Source organism: Python bivittatus, unplaced genomic scaffold, assembly GCF_059951505.1.
Source record: "Python bivittatus isolate LINGU-HERP-01145 unplaced genomic scaffold, Pbiv_v1 ctg000020_np1212, whole genome shotgun sequence".
Classification (NCBI taxonomy): Eukaryota; Metazoa; Chordata; class Lepidosauria; order Squamata; family Pythonidae; genus Python; species Python bivittatus.
Genome location: NW_028277030.1, coordinates 112,058,146 through 112,073,767, shown reverse-complemented (window position 1 = coordinate 112,073,767; position 15,622 = coordinate 112,058,146). Strand labels below are relative to the sequence as shown.

Here is a 15,622-nt window from a genome sequence, read left to right as displayed (position 1 = left end):
GGCACTCTAAATTAATTATATAATATTCATCCCTTCACAAATCACTTCAGGTTCATCTTCTTATCGGTGACATCACATTCTTTAAAAATAATCCAAAAGTGAAAGTCCAAAGACTAAGTTATTGAATAAAGAAACGCTGCATTAAAACCAACTTTCTCTGGCAAAATTTGGAAACTGTTAGCATTTTATCTCCAAAAATTGCTCTCCTGAACCTACTCTAGCCAGTTAAGTCAGTAATAGTTACGCCTTAAAACATCTACTTAGTAGTTCAAAGCAGTGATTTTCCTATAACACAAATCACTCTTCCCATCATACTCACTTTGTAAATCAGCCTTCTTCCTTAGCTATTTACACTAAGCTATACAGGTCCTGTTATTTCTCTCATATTAAGGTGGCTGCATTTCATGAACCATTTTAAGGTGTTTCTTAAGAAAGGGGCAGAACGCTTGCTCAGCAAATATTTTGTTCTGTAATAAAAACTAAGCTGAAAATTAACAGAGGAGCCGACAACTGGAAGAAATATCTGATATACAGTAATCAATTTCTCAGACCTGTTGTTCGGAAACCATTTCAAGGTCATTTGGAAGAGAAAGCCAACAGGGCTTATTAAGATAATTCTTTTACCTGAAATTAGAATAGTGATTCCAAAGGATCTTTTCATACAATCTTTTTAGGGCCTTTTTTCATTTATTGCTTATCACCTATTAATAGAAACAGCCACAACAACTTGTGTAGATTCAATGCCCTCTATGTACAAGGTATTTTATTCAGAATAGATTTGATAGGACATTGCCCCAAAGGGTTTACAGTCTAAAAATAGACAAAGAGAAACAACAGAGAAGAAAGAGAGAGGTGATTATTCTGAGGTTATTTTAATTATAACCTGCTTAGGCATAGCTACTTGTTAAAAACAAAACAAAACCTTATCATTCTATATATTCCATGGGAGGTAAGCATGAGAAAATAGAGAACGGAGAGAATAATTTCGGAAAACAAGCAATCTAGGGATTGGCTAAGGGTACTGAAGCTGGATGAGTGAAAATTGTAATACAAAGATTGTATCAAGATATGAGAGCAAAGAAACAGAGAAAAGGTTTGTTGTACATCCAGGAATAAAGAGGATAGATCTCACTTTCTTAGCAGGGGCAAACTGTATGGTATAGATAAATGAATATAAATGACTCATTGCTTTTGTTTAAAAATACAAAACAGGAATAAGATTATTTTGTAATAATTACATGGTGCAGGGTGTTAATTATCTGTTCTGCTTCAATAAATGCACATTACCTATATTAACAAATTATATATTTTTTTCTGGATTAAAAAAAATAAAGCCTTCAGTGTGAAGCTAATGTAGGAGATTGTCCCAGTTACTTACTGTGCATACCTAAGTGCAGCTATTTCATTTTATAGGTTTTAAATCTGTCCGGCTACATTCTTTGTCATGCCTTGTCTACTTCACCTACAAAACAACTATTATTATGCAAGATGACCATTCTGGTCAGATGTAAATAAATAGAGATATGCCCACATAGAAAGTAAAGCATGATAGTTTCAAACTTGTCACCTCTTGTTCTGGGTGAAGAAAAATTTGTACTGAAATTAACGTGAACATCAAGGGAAGGTGACCAAGCAATGCTTTAGTTTTTAATTTTAAGGGAAACTTCAACTGAGTGTAGTCAAATGTGTATCTTGAACTTAAAAAATGCTCAAAATGGGGAGGATAGCTTAAAGAAAGAGATACTAAAGAGACAATTGCAAACAATCCCAATGAGGAAAAAGGTGGAGGGTAAGAAAAGAAGCCAGGTAGGCTGCACAAAAACCTTAGTAAAGGTCTGAAAGATGAAAAGGACACATAAGGGAAGCAGAAAAAGGGCCAGTTCAGAAAGGAAGGGTATACAGCTTATTCTTGGGACATCAGCATCTCGATTGAAAAACCTGTTTTTGTTTTGCTTTGTAAGTTGCCTTCTAATTGTTGTTTCCAGGAAATATTTATCTGTCAGAATAAGACCTAGCAGATCCTGATATTGAAAATTAACTTTTAGCCAATATTTAAATACAGGCAATCATGCCTTTGTTTTAATTTTTATGAGTGCTGCCTTCAGACTTAGGAGAAATTAAGTCCTATGAAGACTGACTGAAGAAGCTGGGTATGTTTAACCTTGAGAAAAGATGATAGAAGAAGGATATCTTAGTACAGCACTCCTAAAATACTTGAATTTATTTATTTATTTATTCAATTTCTATGGCCGCCTATCTCAAACAAGTGACTCTGCGTCGTGAACAATCATAAAATCAATTAAAACTAAGTACAAACACAATACACACACACACACACACACACACATATATATATATATATATATATATATATATATATATACACACACATATATATATCAGCCAAGAAAAATTATAACCATAGATGTTAATATAACCAGGAAATGAGACTCTTAACACACTTGGAGCTCCAGGCCTGGGCACATAACCAGGTCTTCACGGCCTTAGGAAAGGCCAAGGTCAGGATCATCCTAATCTCTGGAGGGAGAATGTTCCAGAGGGCAGGGATTACAACAGAAAAGGCATGCCTCCTAGTCCCCACCAGCCGACATTCCTTGGTGGATGGGATCTGTAGCATGCACAACCTGCTGGACTGAATGGGATGGGTAGAAATTATTATTATGGTTGGTTGCACAGTCAGCCAGATGTTTAGACTGGATTTGGAATTTTTATCCACCTATCAAGTCCTTCCCAAGGACCTGGGATAGACAGATGTTGTTTGATGGTTTGACGGTATTAAAGGTATTGTCACAGGATATAAGCTGTTCCAAGTAAAGCTGCCCTTTGCAACTGACTCATGGTGATTTTGTCAATACCACTGGTGTTCAAGTGGTGCTCCAGATGTTTTGGGATTGCACCTAAAGCACCTATAACTATTGGTACTATCTTTGGTTTCTTTTGCCATAGTCATTCTACTTCTATTTGCAGGTATTACTACTACTACTACTATTATTATATTTAATCTAGCAGCCCACTCCAGTATATCACACAGGAGGTCAAGACATGGAATAATGGATTTAAGTTCCAAGAAGGCAGATTCCATCTAAGCCTTAGCAAAAAAAAAAAAAAAAAAAAATCCCTAACAATAACCATAGTTCAACAGTGGAGCCAGATATTGATGGGTGATGGGTTCTTCTTCCACTGGATATACTCAAGCACAGGCTAGACAGCAATCTGTCTTGGAAGCTTTCACTGAAATGTTGGGCTGGAAAATCTCAGGAAAATATTTTGGCCAAGTGCTCCTGTAAAAGTACTCCTTTACTACTGTGGTCTTTTTGATCCAGTTATATATTGTCCAATTTGTGGTTTTTGCCATATTTTATTTTATTGTATATATTTTATTTTCACGTTATTAATTGCATTCTCTTGTTTTAATTGTTGTGAAGCATTAAGAGTAGTTGGGAGTTGGGTGGCATACCAATTTGATAAATAAAATAGATTGATAGAGTTCATTCTTTGAACTCAAGGATGGGTTTTTCTGATAAGTCTACAGCAGGGGATCTTAACCTTTTTTGTGCCATGGATCCCTTTCAGAGTCTGGTGAAACCTACCGATGCTTTGTCAGAAAAATGTATTTAAATGCATAACTTAAAATACATGGATATAGACTCCATTACAAAGGAAGACAAATATATTCAAATACAGTTTTCAAAATATTAAAAAATAACAAATATCCAATACAGTGATACATATGCTTCTTTATTAGTCCATTAAATCAGTAACCATACAATATCTTTTTTTTTAGAGTATAATAATTTTAGATAGTGACATTTATTGAAATTAACAAATATTTTTGGAATCCAGAGGCCATAAATTATTTTGTTGCTTACATACAATATAGAATGAAAAGCTAAATTTCAGTTAGTGGTTAGTTAAAATAAAGCTGCAATTTTTTCTCATTCAAGCTGAGGGTCCCTGGACTCCAGGTTAAGAACCCCTTGTCTATTGTATACTCCCTCCCTTTCTCTCTCCTCTTTCCTACCAATTGTCCTACTTTGTCTTCCCTCACCCGTGCTACTGGCTATTACTCCCTGTTGAGTGTTAGAGAGAACACAGCCACTATCTGAGACCTCCATTGGAGTATTTCATGACTGTTAAGTGTAATTGTTAGGAGGGATTTTTGAGGGGAAAAGTTTATTGGTTTTGAAGCAGAGTCTTGTGTCTTCTCCTGATACCTCCAAATTCTTCCCTGTCTTCAACCATGTTTGAAAAGTCTCCTTAAGTAGCATTTGTTGCTCTGTGATCTGTTTTATTGCTACTCTGGGATATACTGTAAGAAACTTTGAGTACATTTAATTGAACTTTTTATTCTGTTAATGATACAAATAGATCACCAACAGCAGCCTATGAAGCACACACGTCCCTCACTTAGGTTTGAGAGCTGGGGATAGGGGACAAGAGAGGAAGAGTCCAAAACAAACGTTTCTAGTCCAAACAAAATGAAATCAGACATTATTTGGAAAACAAAGAAAGTTATACCTACATTTAATGCTTGTGTTCAAACTCTTTGGAGCAGATGAATCAACAGCAGCTGAATGAACAACAACAAAAATGTTTATCTTCTCAAAACAATATTTCACTTTCAAATGCAGGAAAGAGCAACAAACAGCCTGCTTACAACCAATAGGAAACTGAGGTTATTGAATTCAATTACCATTGGGCTCTTAAGGAATCTTATTTATTTATTTTTTCTTATAAATTAACTGATTATACCTTCTCTATTGAATATGAAGTGAAACCTTCTACTAGTACAGCTCTAAAAAAATGTAACAGCAAGATATGAATTTCAAGGAACGGCTGTGGTTTGATTTTGTTTTTCTGTTTGAAGTGAACTTTGTTTTTCATCTTATTCAAGCCAAGCAATCTACCCGCCGTGCTTCAAGGAAGTTATTGGCATCTATTTTTGTTTTCAAAGTATCTCCATATCTTTCTCCTCATTTCTTTGTTTGGCACTTTGTATGGTTTTTAAAGGTGATACACATTAAAAACTGTTTCAGAAAGGGAAGAAATGACTCTGGGGCCAGCAGAAAAATAGTTTAAATACTTTGATGAGCACTCAAATTTCTGCTGAAAAGCAAGAGTTTCTGTTTTAGTTCAGTACAGAGTGAAACAAATGTTTCTAAAGTGTGGTTGCGTGCACTTCCAAATTGGCCCTGCTACAAACATTAAGCGTATTCTTTTGAGCTTGGTGAGCGTGCTACCAGCTTGAACCTTGATGTTAGTAAAAAAAAAAAAAAAATCTGCACAAAAAGCCTGATGGGAATTAAAAATGGCGGCAAGCAGCTTGAAGAATAAGATGGATTTTCCACAGCTCAGCAAATTTTACTTTAATAATAATGGGTATAGATTAGAGACAGTCCGGTTTTTAGACAAGATGCATATTCTTCTGTTCTGCACAATACTAATCCAAAACTATTGCTCCCTTAATATATTTTGTATTCAATCATTCCTTTTATTATATTAAAAACTATTCTATAGGGTTTTTTTATAGAAAGAAAATATATATATCTTGTTTTTCTGTAAAGTATGTCTACAGTGGCTAACTGTAATATGAACATTAAGTAAAAAAAGTGAAAAGAGTGGTTATGAAACCACCTAAAAATCTAATTAGAAAATGTAAAAATAAATCTAAAATATATAAACATGTTGATTCAGGACAAGACTCCAAACTTTGGTCTTTAGCACCAAAGTAGTTAGTAGATGCTGAAAGAGTACTCAAGATGTATGAAAGTGAACAGATCAAAGCCAAAGGGAATATTTTCTTCTTCAAATTAATTAAGGGTATGTGGAGCCTTCCAGAAGACGGGTCCTTGGAGTCCCCTCCAAAGCTGCCACGATGTATCAGTGATGATTCCTATTTTCTGATTGTGTACCACAGGACTCCAGTTGCATACTTTCGATACTAGAGTGCCAGAGCAGATCTTCAACATCTGTCAGAAGATGTTAAGATTTTCTTCTTTCACTTTTGTTGAGACCTACATTCCTTCAGAAATAAACTGTTAGGGCGCTTGTTATCAAAGTGCGTAGAGCCTAAGCCAGTAATGTATAGAATCAGAACACAAAATGGCCAGATTTTCTCTTTCTTTTTTCAGACCCTTCACTTATTCTTTCTTTTATACAGCCTAGTAGGCTCCCTAGGTTGGAAGAAAGCATTCTTTTCAAGGTGGGTGATCTGATTATTTGCAAAAGGCTTTCTTGAATTTGTAAGCTGCCTAGAGTTGTCAAGGTGTTGAGTGGCCTTGAAACTTACTTGATTGATTGATTGATTGATTGATTGATTGAATAAATAAATAAATAAATAAATAAATAAATAAATAAATAAATAAATAAGAATCAGTACCCTCCTGATAGGGCAGGGCCCTGTCAATAGAAGAGGAAAAACAAAAGTGGGGTCAAATACAGGTCATAGGCTTCACACCTCCGGATTATTGCTTAAGCCCAGCTTGTTTTGTTTTGTTTTTTCCCCCAGAGTCGGCACTCAATCTTAAACAACTTCTATGGCTATTTGCTCTAGAGGGTCCTATAAAACAGGGCACTTTTCTCTGGGAAACGAAGATCACTGTCATTTCTTCTCTCCTGTAGTATAAGACAGTTCATTCAGATCAACAGGAAGAGCATGTGTAGTTCCTAAAATCATGATAAGCCAACAAAAGTAGAAGAAAAATGTCTTCCTAATCCAAAGCACACCTGTATATAAGCATATATATATATATGCAATCTGCATGATTGTAGTCCATGAAACAAATAGAACACCCATGGAGATAATGCATTATTAATATGCTGTTCCATTCATACCCCTCAGAGATCTATATAGGGTTATGAAAAAGAAAATATATATCTGTGTACTACCAAAACTTTTTCTTGCAAAGCTTCTGCTTAGTGATCCGTGTCACAAGCTTTAATGCAATGTTAGATTCTTCAATATAGTTCAGAACTGGATTGCAATGTTTGAAAAATGAAGTTGGAAGCAGTTTCATTGGGGGAGTGATGAAGAAATCAGAAATAGTATTTGAAATCCCACTGTGCCAGGAAATAATCCCTAAACATTTTGGCTCCTGAAATGTCTTATCTGGAATGAGATGCATGAAGACACACACTCGTGTCCTTGTCATCTCTGGCTTAGAATACTGTAATATGCTGTACATGGGACTGCCCTTGAAAACCACCCAGAAACCTCAGTTGGTCCAGATGCATGTTGTGTTCTACTCCTTCTGCATGAGCTACAATAGTTGCCAGTGTGTCTCTGAGCACAACACAAGATGCTGGTTACTATCTTTAAAGCCCTACATAGTTTGGGGCCTAGCTATCTTTCCCAGATAAATTCTGTCTACCTGATCCAGACTGCCAGGGAATACCTACTAGGAGTCCCCTGTAGGTGCAAAGGGACTACAGGCATTGTCTGGGGCAGCTCCTCTCCTATGGAATAGCCTCCCCTCCCACCCCACCCCACCCCAAGGCAAGGGTAGTCCCCATTCTTATGGTCTCTAGAGACTGGTAAAAACCTGGCTTTTGCAGAAAGCCTTCAGAGACTGACTACAGAGGCACAGGGACCTATATAAATTGTAGTAAAACCATGCAATTTGTACCATTCATTACAATTTATTTTATATATTATTAATATCTACAAACCATCTAGAGCCAACTATAATTGAGGCAACAGATAAACTGCATGAGTTAATAAAATAATGCTGAAATGTTGAAGGTTATAAAGTGCTCTTAAATTAGTTCCCCCATTTTCTTTTCTGTTCCCTTTTATTCTACTTCATGAAGGTAAACTGAGAGCAAGCTCAACTTAGCAGAGAATGTAACAAGTATGAATTACAAATTCCACTTTAAAATACTTTCTGATCTGTTTATATACAAAAGAGCACACCACATTCACCTGTGGTGGGGGGAAAGCTTGGCTCTTCTGCTTTCAGTCATCACAGTTTCTTTTCTATCCATTTTAAAGGTTACTTCAAACAGAAAGCAAAAACAGGGCAAGACATTAAGCAGGACATCAGTTTTTTTAAAAAATAGTGGTCCAAAGTATAATAAAATGCACTCCAACTTTCTTATGGTTCCTCTTTAAGGGGAGTTGTTCGACTTGCTTTTGCCAAGCTGAAGCAATGGACAAGCTCCATATCACTTCTGGTGCCTTTATATCATTCCAGGCCATATAAAACCTGAGACTTATAAAAAAATATCCTTGATAAAAGCAGGACTATAGGAAAACCACAAGTCCAAGATCTCAGACTAGCATAGATCTGAGAAACTGGGGAACAAAAATCTGACAAGAATAATGGTAAAATATAAGGCTACCATGCACGTTTTGTTAATTGACTGTAATGATTATCTTAAAGAATGAAAACAGAAAGACTGGGTTAGCTTAGGCTAAACCTTTCCAAACTTCCTTGGAAGGGGGCATTGAACAGATTACAGATTTTGCCCAAGATAATGCAGAACTTGTTTTAAAACTTTCTAGACAAAACTGAGAATTATACAATATAACATTTGGAAGTGATCTTTTAAAAAATACAATTGCACCATTTGGGTTTGACAAAGGTCTATGCTGCACTGATTGTAGTTTAGTTCAGTTAAAGTGGACCTACACTCATCTTACAATTGTCAGATACCTGAGGAGGGAAGATATTATTTTATGTAGCAAATACCTTTGGCGGACAGCAGTTTTCTGTAATGCACAGCCATGTGATCTTGAACAATGTACTGACTTGAGAGCTTGCAGGAAGAACTCGGAGAAAAGGCTGAGGAAATAAAAGATTGCTTTAGTTAATGGATTTAAGAAGTGTCTGGCATGTCGATTTCTGAAGATTCAAATTTGGACACTTCTAGTGAAATACATTTTCTGATTGAGAAATCTGAAGCAAAGTAAGCGGTATTTCAATGTGGCTTATTTTTTCTATGATTATTTTATCATGAAGTTTTGTAATAAATAATAAATGAGCTCTGTATGTATTCTTATTAAATCCCCATTTCTTTATATGCTACCTCCCATAACTCTTGGAGAATATTATGTTCATGGTTTAATCTTTCAATACAATCTCCATTTGGAAAGATTCAAAAGCTGATGGCTTTTAACCTCAAGAGCTGAGAAGTAGAAAAAAAATATGGATGTCCATTTTTCTAGGAATACAAATTCCAAGCTGGATTTTTTTTATTAGTCCCTCCCCCCAAATTCTTACTGTAGTCAATGTAAAGAAGAGTATGTGAAAGCAAAAAGTTCAGGAATTTGAAATGACTGTTTATATTTCTGTTCCTGCTTTCCAAAGTTAACACTTGGTTAAATGTTATGCACTATCATAACACTATAAAACTTTATTCTGGTGGAAACAAAGTCTCCAAATGACTAAAAACAAAAGAAAACAAAGCTACAAAACTTATTAAAAGTTTTGAGGCCAGTTGTTGAAAAGCAAGGGAAAAGGTAAAATTAGTCATTTTCTTCCCATTTTATATGTTTGATTGTCATATCTGTCCCAGATTCTCCTTAAAGTAGCAGCTTCTGTCTCAACACCAAAAATTTTAGACTTGATCTCTTTTATTTTAACCAGTTAGAGTTTTGTTCAGTGGTTCTAAGAATTGGAAACTATATTGAAAAGGACCCTTTAGGGAAGGCAACAGAACACCCTGGAACAGCACACTTTGCTAGTACATCTTATAATAACTCTGATATTAGGTAACATGTGACAAGAAGGATTTTTTTCCTAAAATCCTGCAGTTGTAGTAAATAAGAGGCTAGATAGCAAAGGAGTCTGACAAAGCAGTTCCCTGTATTTCTAGCAGGGCCAGCCCTAGCATTAGGTAAAATGTGACAATCATCTTAGAATGCTTATGCCAGAGAATAGCAATGGCAACTTCCTAGTTGCTTCTTCCAAATTCTTATCTTATTTTTGTCAAGGATAGAGCTGTACATGGTGCACAACCTGTCTTGCAGCCTTTATGTTAACCTGCTATCTTAATGTTCAGAAGATCAATGACATTTTGTAATATACGAGAATGGAGGGAAAAAGAATGATGTACTATAGCAGTGTTCCTCAACCTTGGCAGCTTGAAGATGTGTGGACTTCAACTCCCAGAATTCCCCAGCCAACATCTTCAAGCTGCCTACGTTGAGGAACACTGTACTATAGGATAAGTCATAGGCTGAACAAGAGTTCTTCTGCAGTAATGCTGCTTTCATCATTTCCCCCTTTTGACTGTCTCATCTCAGATATTTATGTTTTGGAAATTAAATTTGATATTTTGCACTGAAATTTTGAGATATGCCACCAACCGACTGAACACTTCAGTCATCTATACGTGCACAATCTCCACAGAAATTCAGGATCATATTTACTTAGAAATGGTACAAATGGCGCAAAAAACAGATCAAAATCTTTATTACTCAGAAAAATCTCACTCTTTTGCTGGAACCTTTTTCAAATTGGCAATTTGAACATGAGCTCATACAGGCTTTATCAGTGGCTGGGGGAGCATGTAGAACTGAGGTTTGATTTCATTGCTGATGACCTTTCAAGCCCAAAGGATTCAGACCCAGCATATCTCAGAAATTATTTCCTCCTTTTGTCAGCTTACCCATGTCTTTTAACTTTTAAGGAGTACCGATAATTGTGTCCATGCCATTTTCATTTGTTTTATTTACAAAAATATGTTAAGTCATACATCAAAAGCAAAGTGTCTGTTCTATGGACTATGGAATAAAGACTGGTGAATGCCATTTACTTGGGGGTCAGTTTCAACTTATTTCATGGCAAATTGGGATTCTTTGGGAAAAAGTGGAGGGGCACCAATTCTGTATTGGAAACAGAAACAGATGACTTTCCAATAGCTACACCTAACTATTGAACTATTTGCTCAGGAAACTAAGTTGGCACAATTTCTTTTGGCCTTTTCCAGTGATGAAAATAATCGTATTTAGAAAGGCATTTTTTCCAGATAAAATGTAAATTGTATTGGAATTTTTATTTTCACTATTGCAGCAACTGGAGTAATCTTTTAGACTAGATGTATATTTGGAATGTATAGATACACTCAGAAAACGGCTGTTATGGGGGAACTTGATCATAGGAGGCAGTTTTCAGTATTAACAACAGATTTATTTAAAATAAAATAAAATAAAAATTGAATTTTTCATTTTTAACCTTCACTAGAAAGCTCTCAGCTCCAAAGCAAATAAGATTTTGCTCTCCCAAATATACCCAAAGCTTATACAGTACACTAAGAATCTAGATAAGTGATTTTAATGATTTCAAACAGGGAGAGACTAAATGTTGTCAAGAATAACAATGAATCCCCCCCCCCTTTTACACTCTGTAAACTACATCTGGTAAAATATATCTTTTATATTCTCAGCTTTTCTCTGAACAGAGCAATTTTCCACTGAGGTTTCTTTTCCAACTGTGACACAGAAGTGTTGTGGCTGGTTTTCTGCAGGAAGATAACACTGATTTCAAACAAAAATTAGGTTAGAAATCTGAACTTGCTCTTCCTCTTCCCTGATCTATTATTGTCTACATCAGTTCAAGCTTGGATTTGCAGCTGAAAGCTTAGAAAAGTAATTGATTAGTAAATCCACTGTATCCTATGAGAGGCAATTTTAATTATCATGTTAATCTCTAGTATTTTAGTAACAACAATAAACAAGGATAAAAGCAATCTTAATGAATGTTTAATGAATGATGGGCAGTGAAGGTCAAGCTGAACTGTTTTGCAGCTTAAAGGCAAAATGTGAGTCATATCATGAAAGTAGTTTCTGTGCATTTATTCACCCATTAACACCAGGATTTTAGGTGTGCAAAAGTCCTTGCTGAGTAGAACATACAACTAGTCAATGCAGGATACCAGAAATGGATGGCATGCTAGGATCCTGGAACACTGATCCTCATGAAATCAATTACTAGCACACCTCCATTGTTGGTTCTCCCTCCTCTCCTAATTCAGTTAATATACAGAATCATTTTTTAACATTTAGATTTGCAACCTAATGCAATGAATACAGGTAAGCCTAGGTATGTTAGTTTTGTTCTTATTATAATTATTAAAATAGATTTTTATTTAGGCTACTTAGAACACTGCATTTTTGCCAGTGGCAGCTACTGTAACTGAATCTTATTTTTATAAGAGCAACTTTTATAAGTTGTTATTAAATAACAAATTAAATAAATAAATAAATAAATAAATAAATAAATAAATAAAAATGTTCTACACAAGGGCAGAAATCCAAGGTTTATCCCTGAATCCAGACATGTATATAAGTTATCTACTGGAGCTTTGTGTAAATTATCCCCAGATTTAGATTTTGAACCTCTTGATGCAGTCATTACATGACCATAGTGATGCTTGTGGGTGGGTGGGTGTGCACATGTGTGTATATGTGTGAAAGCCTCTTTCCAATTCCCAACATCCTCAACTCAGATCACTGTTTTCCCATTCCTATTACTTATTTTGACTGAGAACACTGCTAAGCACAGAGTAGTTTTTTGCAGGGCTCAACTGATAAGTAGTGAGCAAGGCTCTAGAAACTAAGAGGTCTTCCTCAGGCTACCCAAAGAGGGCCTGAGAGCTGTATGCAGTCTGTGAATTGCCATCGCTGACCCATGTTGTCCAGAGTTTTCTATGTCCTTTAATATATATTCATAACATTGTTGGGAGCCAGCTGTGTATTTGGAGTATAGTACTACCCTCATACTAATGACAACCAACTTTTACTCTTTTTCATTGCATACCAAGATGTTTGATAGGCTGTACTGATGTTTTAAGACAATAATGAGTTATAAAGGGTAGATGAACTTAAAATTAACCCAAACCAGGCTCTCTAAGTACTATCATCAATATGGAAATGAGTTCAGTCTGCCTTACATGATATCATTACTCCACTTGAAAACGCCATCGTGTAATAATGGATCTGACTTTGCTCCTAGATATTAATGTATTGGCTATGTTCAAGGGTAATAATAATAATAATTATTATTATTATTATTATTATTATTATTATTATTATTATTATTATTATTATTCCTCCTTCTCCTCCTCCTCCTCCTCCTGCTGCTCTTGTACACTGGTACCAGATAAAAAGTGTTGCATGTACACTGCCTTTGGAGATCATCCAGGAGCTGCAGTGGGTGCAAAATACATCTGCTAGAATTCTAACTGAGGCACACTGCACCAGTTTTGATTAGTGCTCTATTTTAGATCAACTGTGCCAAAAATGGCAATTCATTTATTTTGGCCATACTTTTGTACTATGTGTTTATGTCAGTCTCTATCTACTTTCAATGCAAGCCAAATGTGTTCTTGGGAGGCAGTTTATATCCTGATTTTATGTTCACCACCCAGAGTCATGTGATTGGGGGAGTACATAAAAAACAGCATGTTAGGAACAGGCTTTTTACAGTTACAGATTGCTGTTGTATGTTAGGATATCAGCTACCCCGAAAGCTATCAGAACGTTAAGAGCAATGCAATAGATGATAGTCTAATTCAGGATTATCAGTCGGTGTTCTGTATACTGCAATAGTTTTCAGGCTTTCAGAAATAAGTCTATCTATACTCTTATTCCTGAAAACCTTGAAGCTGAGAATTGTATTTGGTGATTTAGATGCATATAATGCTTTGTTTAGCCTTGAGATCCTTCTGTGCCTTATCTGTAATAGGAATTATTATTTGTTACTGAAATGTGTTTTTTAAAATCTTTCTCTTTAAAATCGACTGCATCTATAAAATCACCTTTAGGGAGATGAGGCAGTGATAAAGTAGCAGGAGAAAAAAGTATCAATAGTTCTCTCAGCAAGAATACTTTCTTTATTCCAAACCCAATATACTGTGCCATTACAACTACAGCTTTGTAATTACTAATTTACTCTGTATCTGCAAACTAAACTGAAATAGATTCCTTTGACATATTACGTTTTGAATAAATCATATCTGAAGTTATAAATTTCCTGTTGCAAATCTGAAAGCAGCAATAATCATGCTTGATTTATGCAGCACAAATGGCAATAAAACATGCCTCTACCATTTGGCTGATGAACCAAAATGTATGAGCTGAAATGTACTGGATAGGCTATTTTGTTTGCTGTCATGCTTGGAACCACAATTACATCGCTGTTTCCCTCCAATGCTCAGTTAAAAGTGTGCAGGGAAGGGGATGGGGGTGGGACCCGCACAAAAGTATCAGCCAGATGAAGGTTGGTTGTATGCATTAGCTTAAACTTAATGGGGACATCATAAAATAACCACCTGTGCAAAGCACCAGGTATTTAGAACCACCACTGAATGGGCATAAAAATGATGCCGTGGAATGAAAAACGAAGATCTTGGGTATGATGATGTTTTTTTATGTCAAAATTACAACCTCTGTATTCAAAGTTGCCCAGTGAAGAGGAGGGGAGTCAGAAATCTAGTGGTGGTCACATCATATAGCATGTAGTATTTGAATCAGTTATCGGCATGAAAATGAGGAAGACTGAGAATTCTGGGGCTATAATCCCAATAATCTCCAGGATGGAAATGACTTAATTAAGTTAATTAATTAGAATTATTGGCATCCCTTTGCATGGGCTTAAGGTGAATGACAATGTACTTATCATTCTACCCTATCTTTCTGAACCAGTAGTAAGCAAGCAGAAATAAAAACATCAGCATTTGGGGAAAGATCCAGGCTTGGGCTTTCACAAATTCTTAGAAAAGGAGGAAAGTTAAGTATCAGTCGTCTTGAATGTCATCATCCTCAAGTAAAGGCATAAAGTTACTCTCGCTCAAGAACTGCACCAAGAACATTTAGGGCTTTACATATCCATGCTCTGGTAACTCTGAGACTTAAGACATACAAGACTTCAGTGTATTGTATGTGGGGCTGCTACTGAAGATAGGATAGGAATCTCAGCTGGTATATAATACACGTTCTAGATTGCAAATCGCAATTTGGTTCCCAACATGTAGGCTATGTAAAGAAACCACATTTCATTTGTTTCTGAATGCCTCTCTTTAATGCTTGACAAACTCTAGCATCCAGGTATTTGTTGGCCTGCCTTGACCCTGCATCAGTCTACTACCACTGAGATCTTCATCTGAGGCACCTTGAATGCTTCCACTGCCCAAATTTAGTGGACACATGGATAAGATCATCATAGTGGTGGCATTCTGACTTTAGGATATTCTTTTTTTAGTGACTGAATTGTGAGTTGGTTGACTGTTTTCATTTTGGCTTTAATGGATTGATTGAACAGTGTACATTTTCTTATGAGCTATCCTTGGAACATTTATCCTATAGGATGAAATATGTAAGTCTAATAAAGGTAATTTGCTAAAAATATCATCCCCTTGATGTAAGCTAAAAAGGCAAAAAAGAAAAAAGGGGGGAAAAAGGACAGAATAGACGTACTTCAGTCCTTAAGAACTTTCTCCAGCTACATTTTCAGGAATATTTTTCTTGAAAAATCCTTGGAATGTTGATTACTTGACAAAAGCAAGATATAAATTCAAAGCTGTGAAACCAAACCAAAGCCATGAAACCAAATAGTTTCCATTATATCCATTATTCTGAGATAACAAGGATAACATCATT

The 15,622-nt window shown here is 35.7% G+C and overlaps 1 protein-coding gene across 1 annotated transcript in view; it reads right to left on the bottom strand.

The window, feature by feature from the left end:
- Positions 1 to 15,622, bottom strand: part of LOC112541197 (spermatogenesis-associated protein 7 homolog) — a 49,964-nt gene that overhangs the window by 21,829 nt on the left and 12,513 nt on the right. The window contains exons 3-4 of the mRNA XM_088146723.1: positions 8,712 to 8,804; positions 4,544 to 4,591 (exon numbers count right to left, since the gene is read on the bottom strand). Of these exons, the coding sequence (XP_088002849.1) occupies positions 4,544 to 4,591; positions 8,712 to 8,804 (141 nt within the window). The remainder of the gene's footprint in view (positions 1 to 4,543; positions 4,592 to 8,711; positions 8,805 to 15,622) is intronic.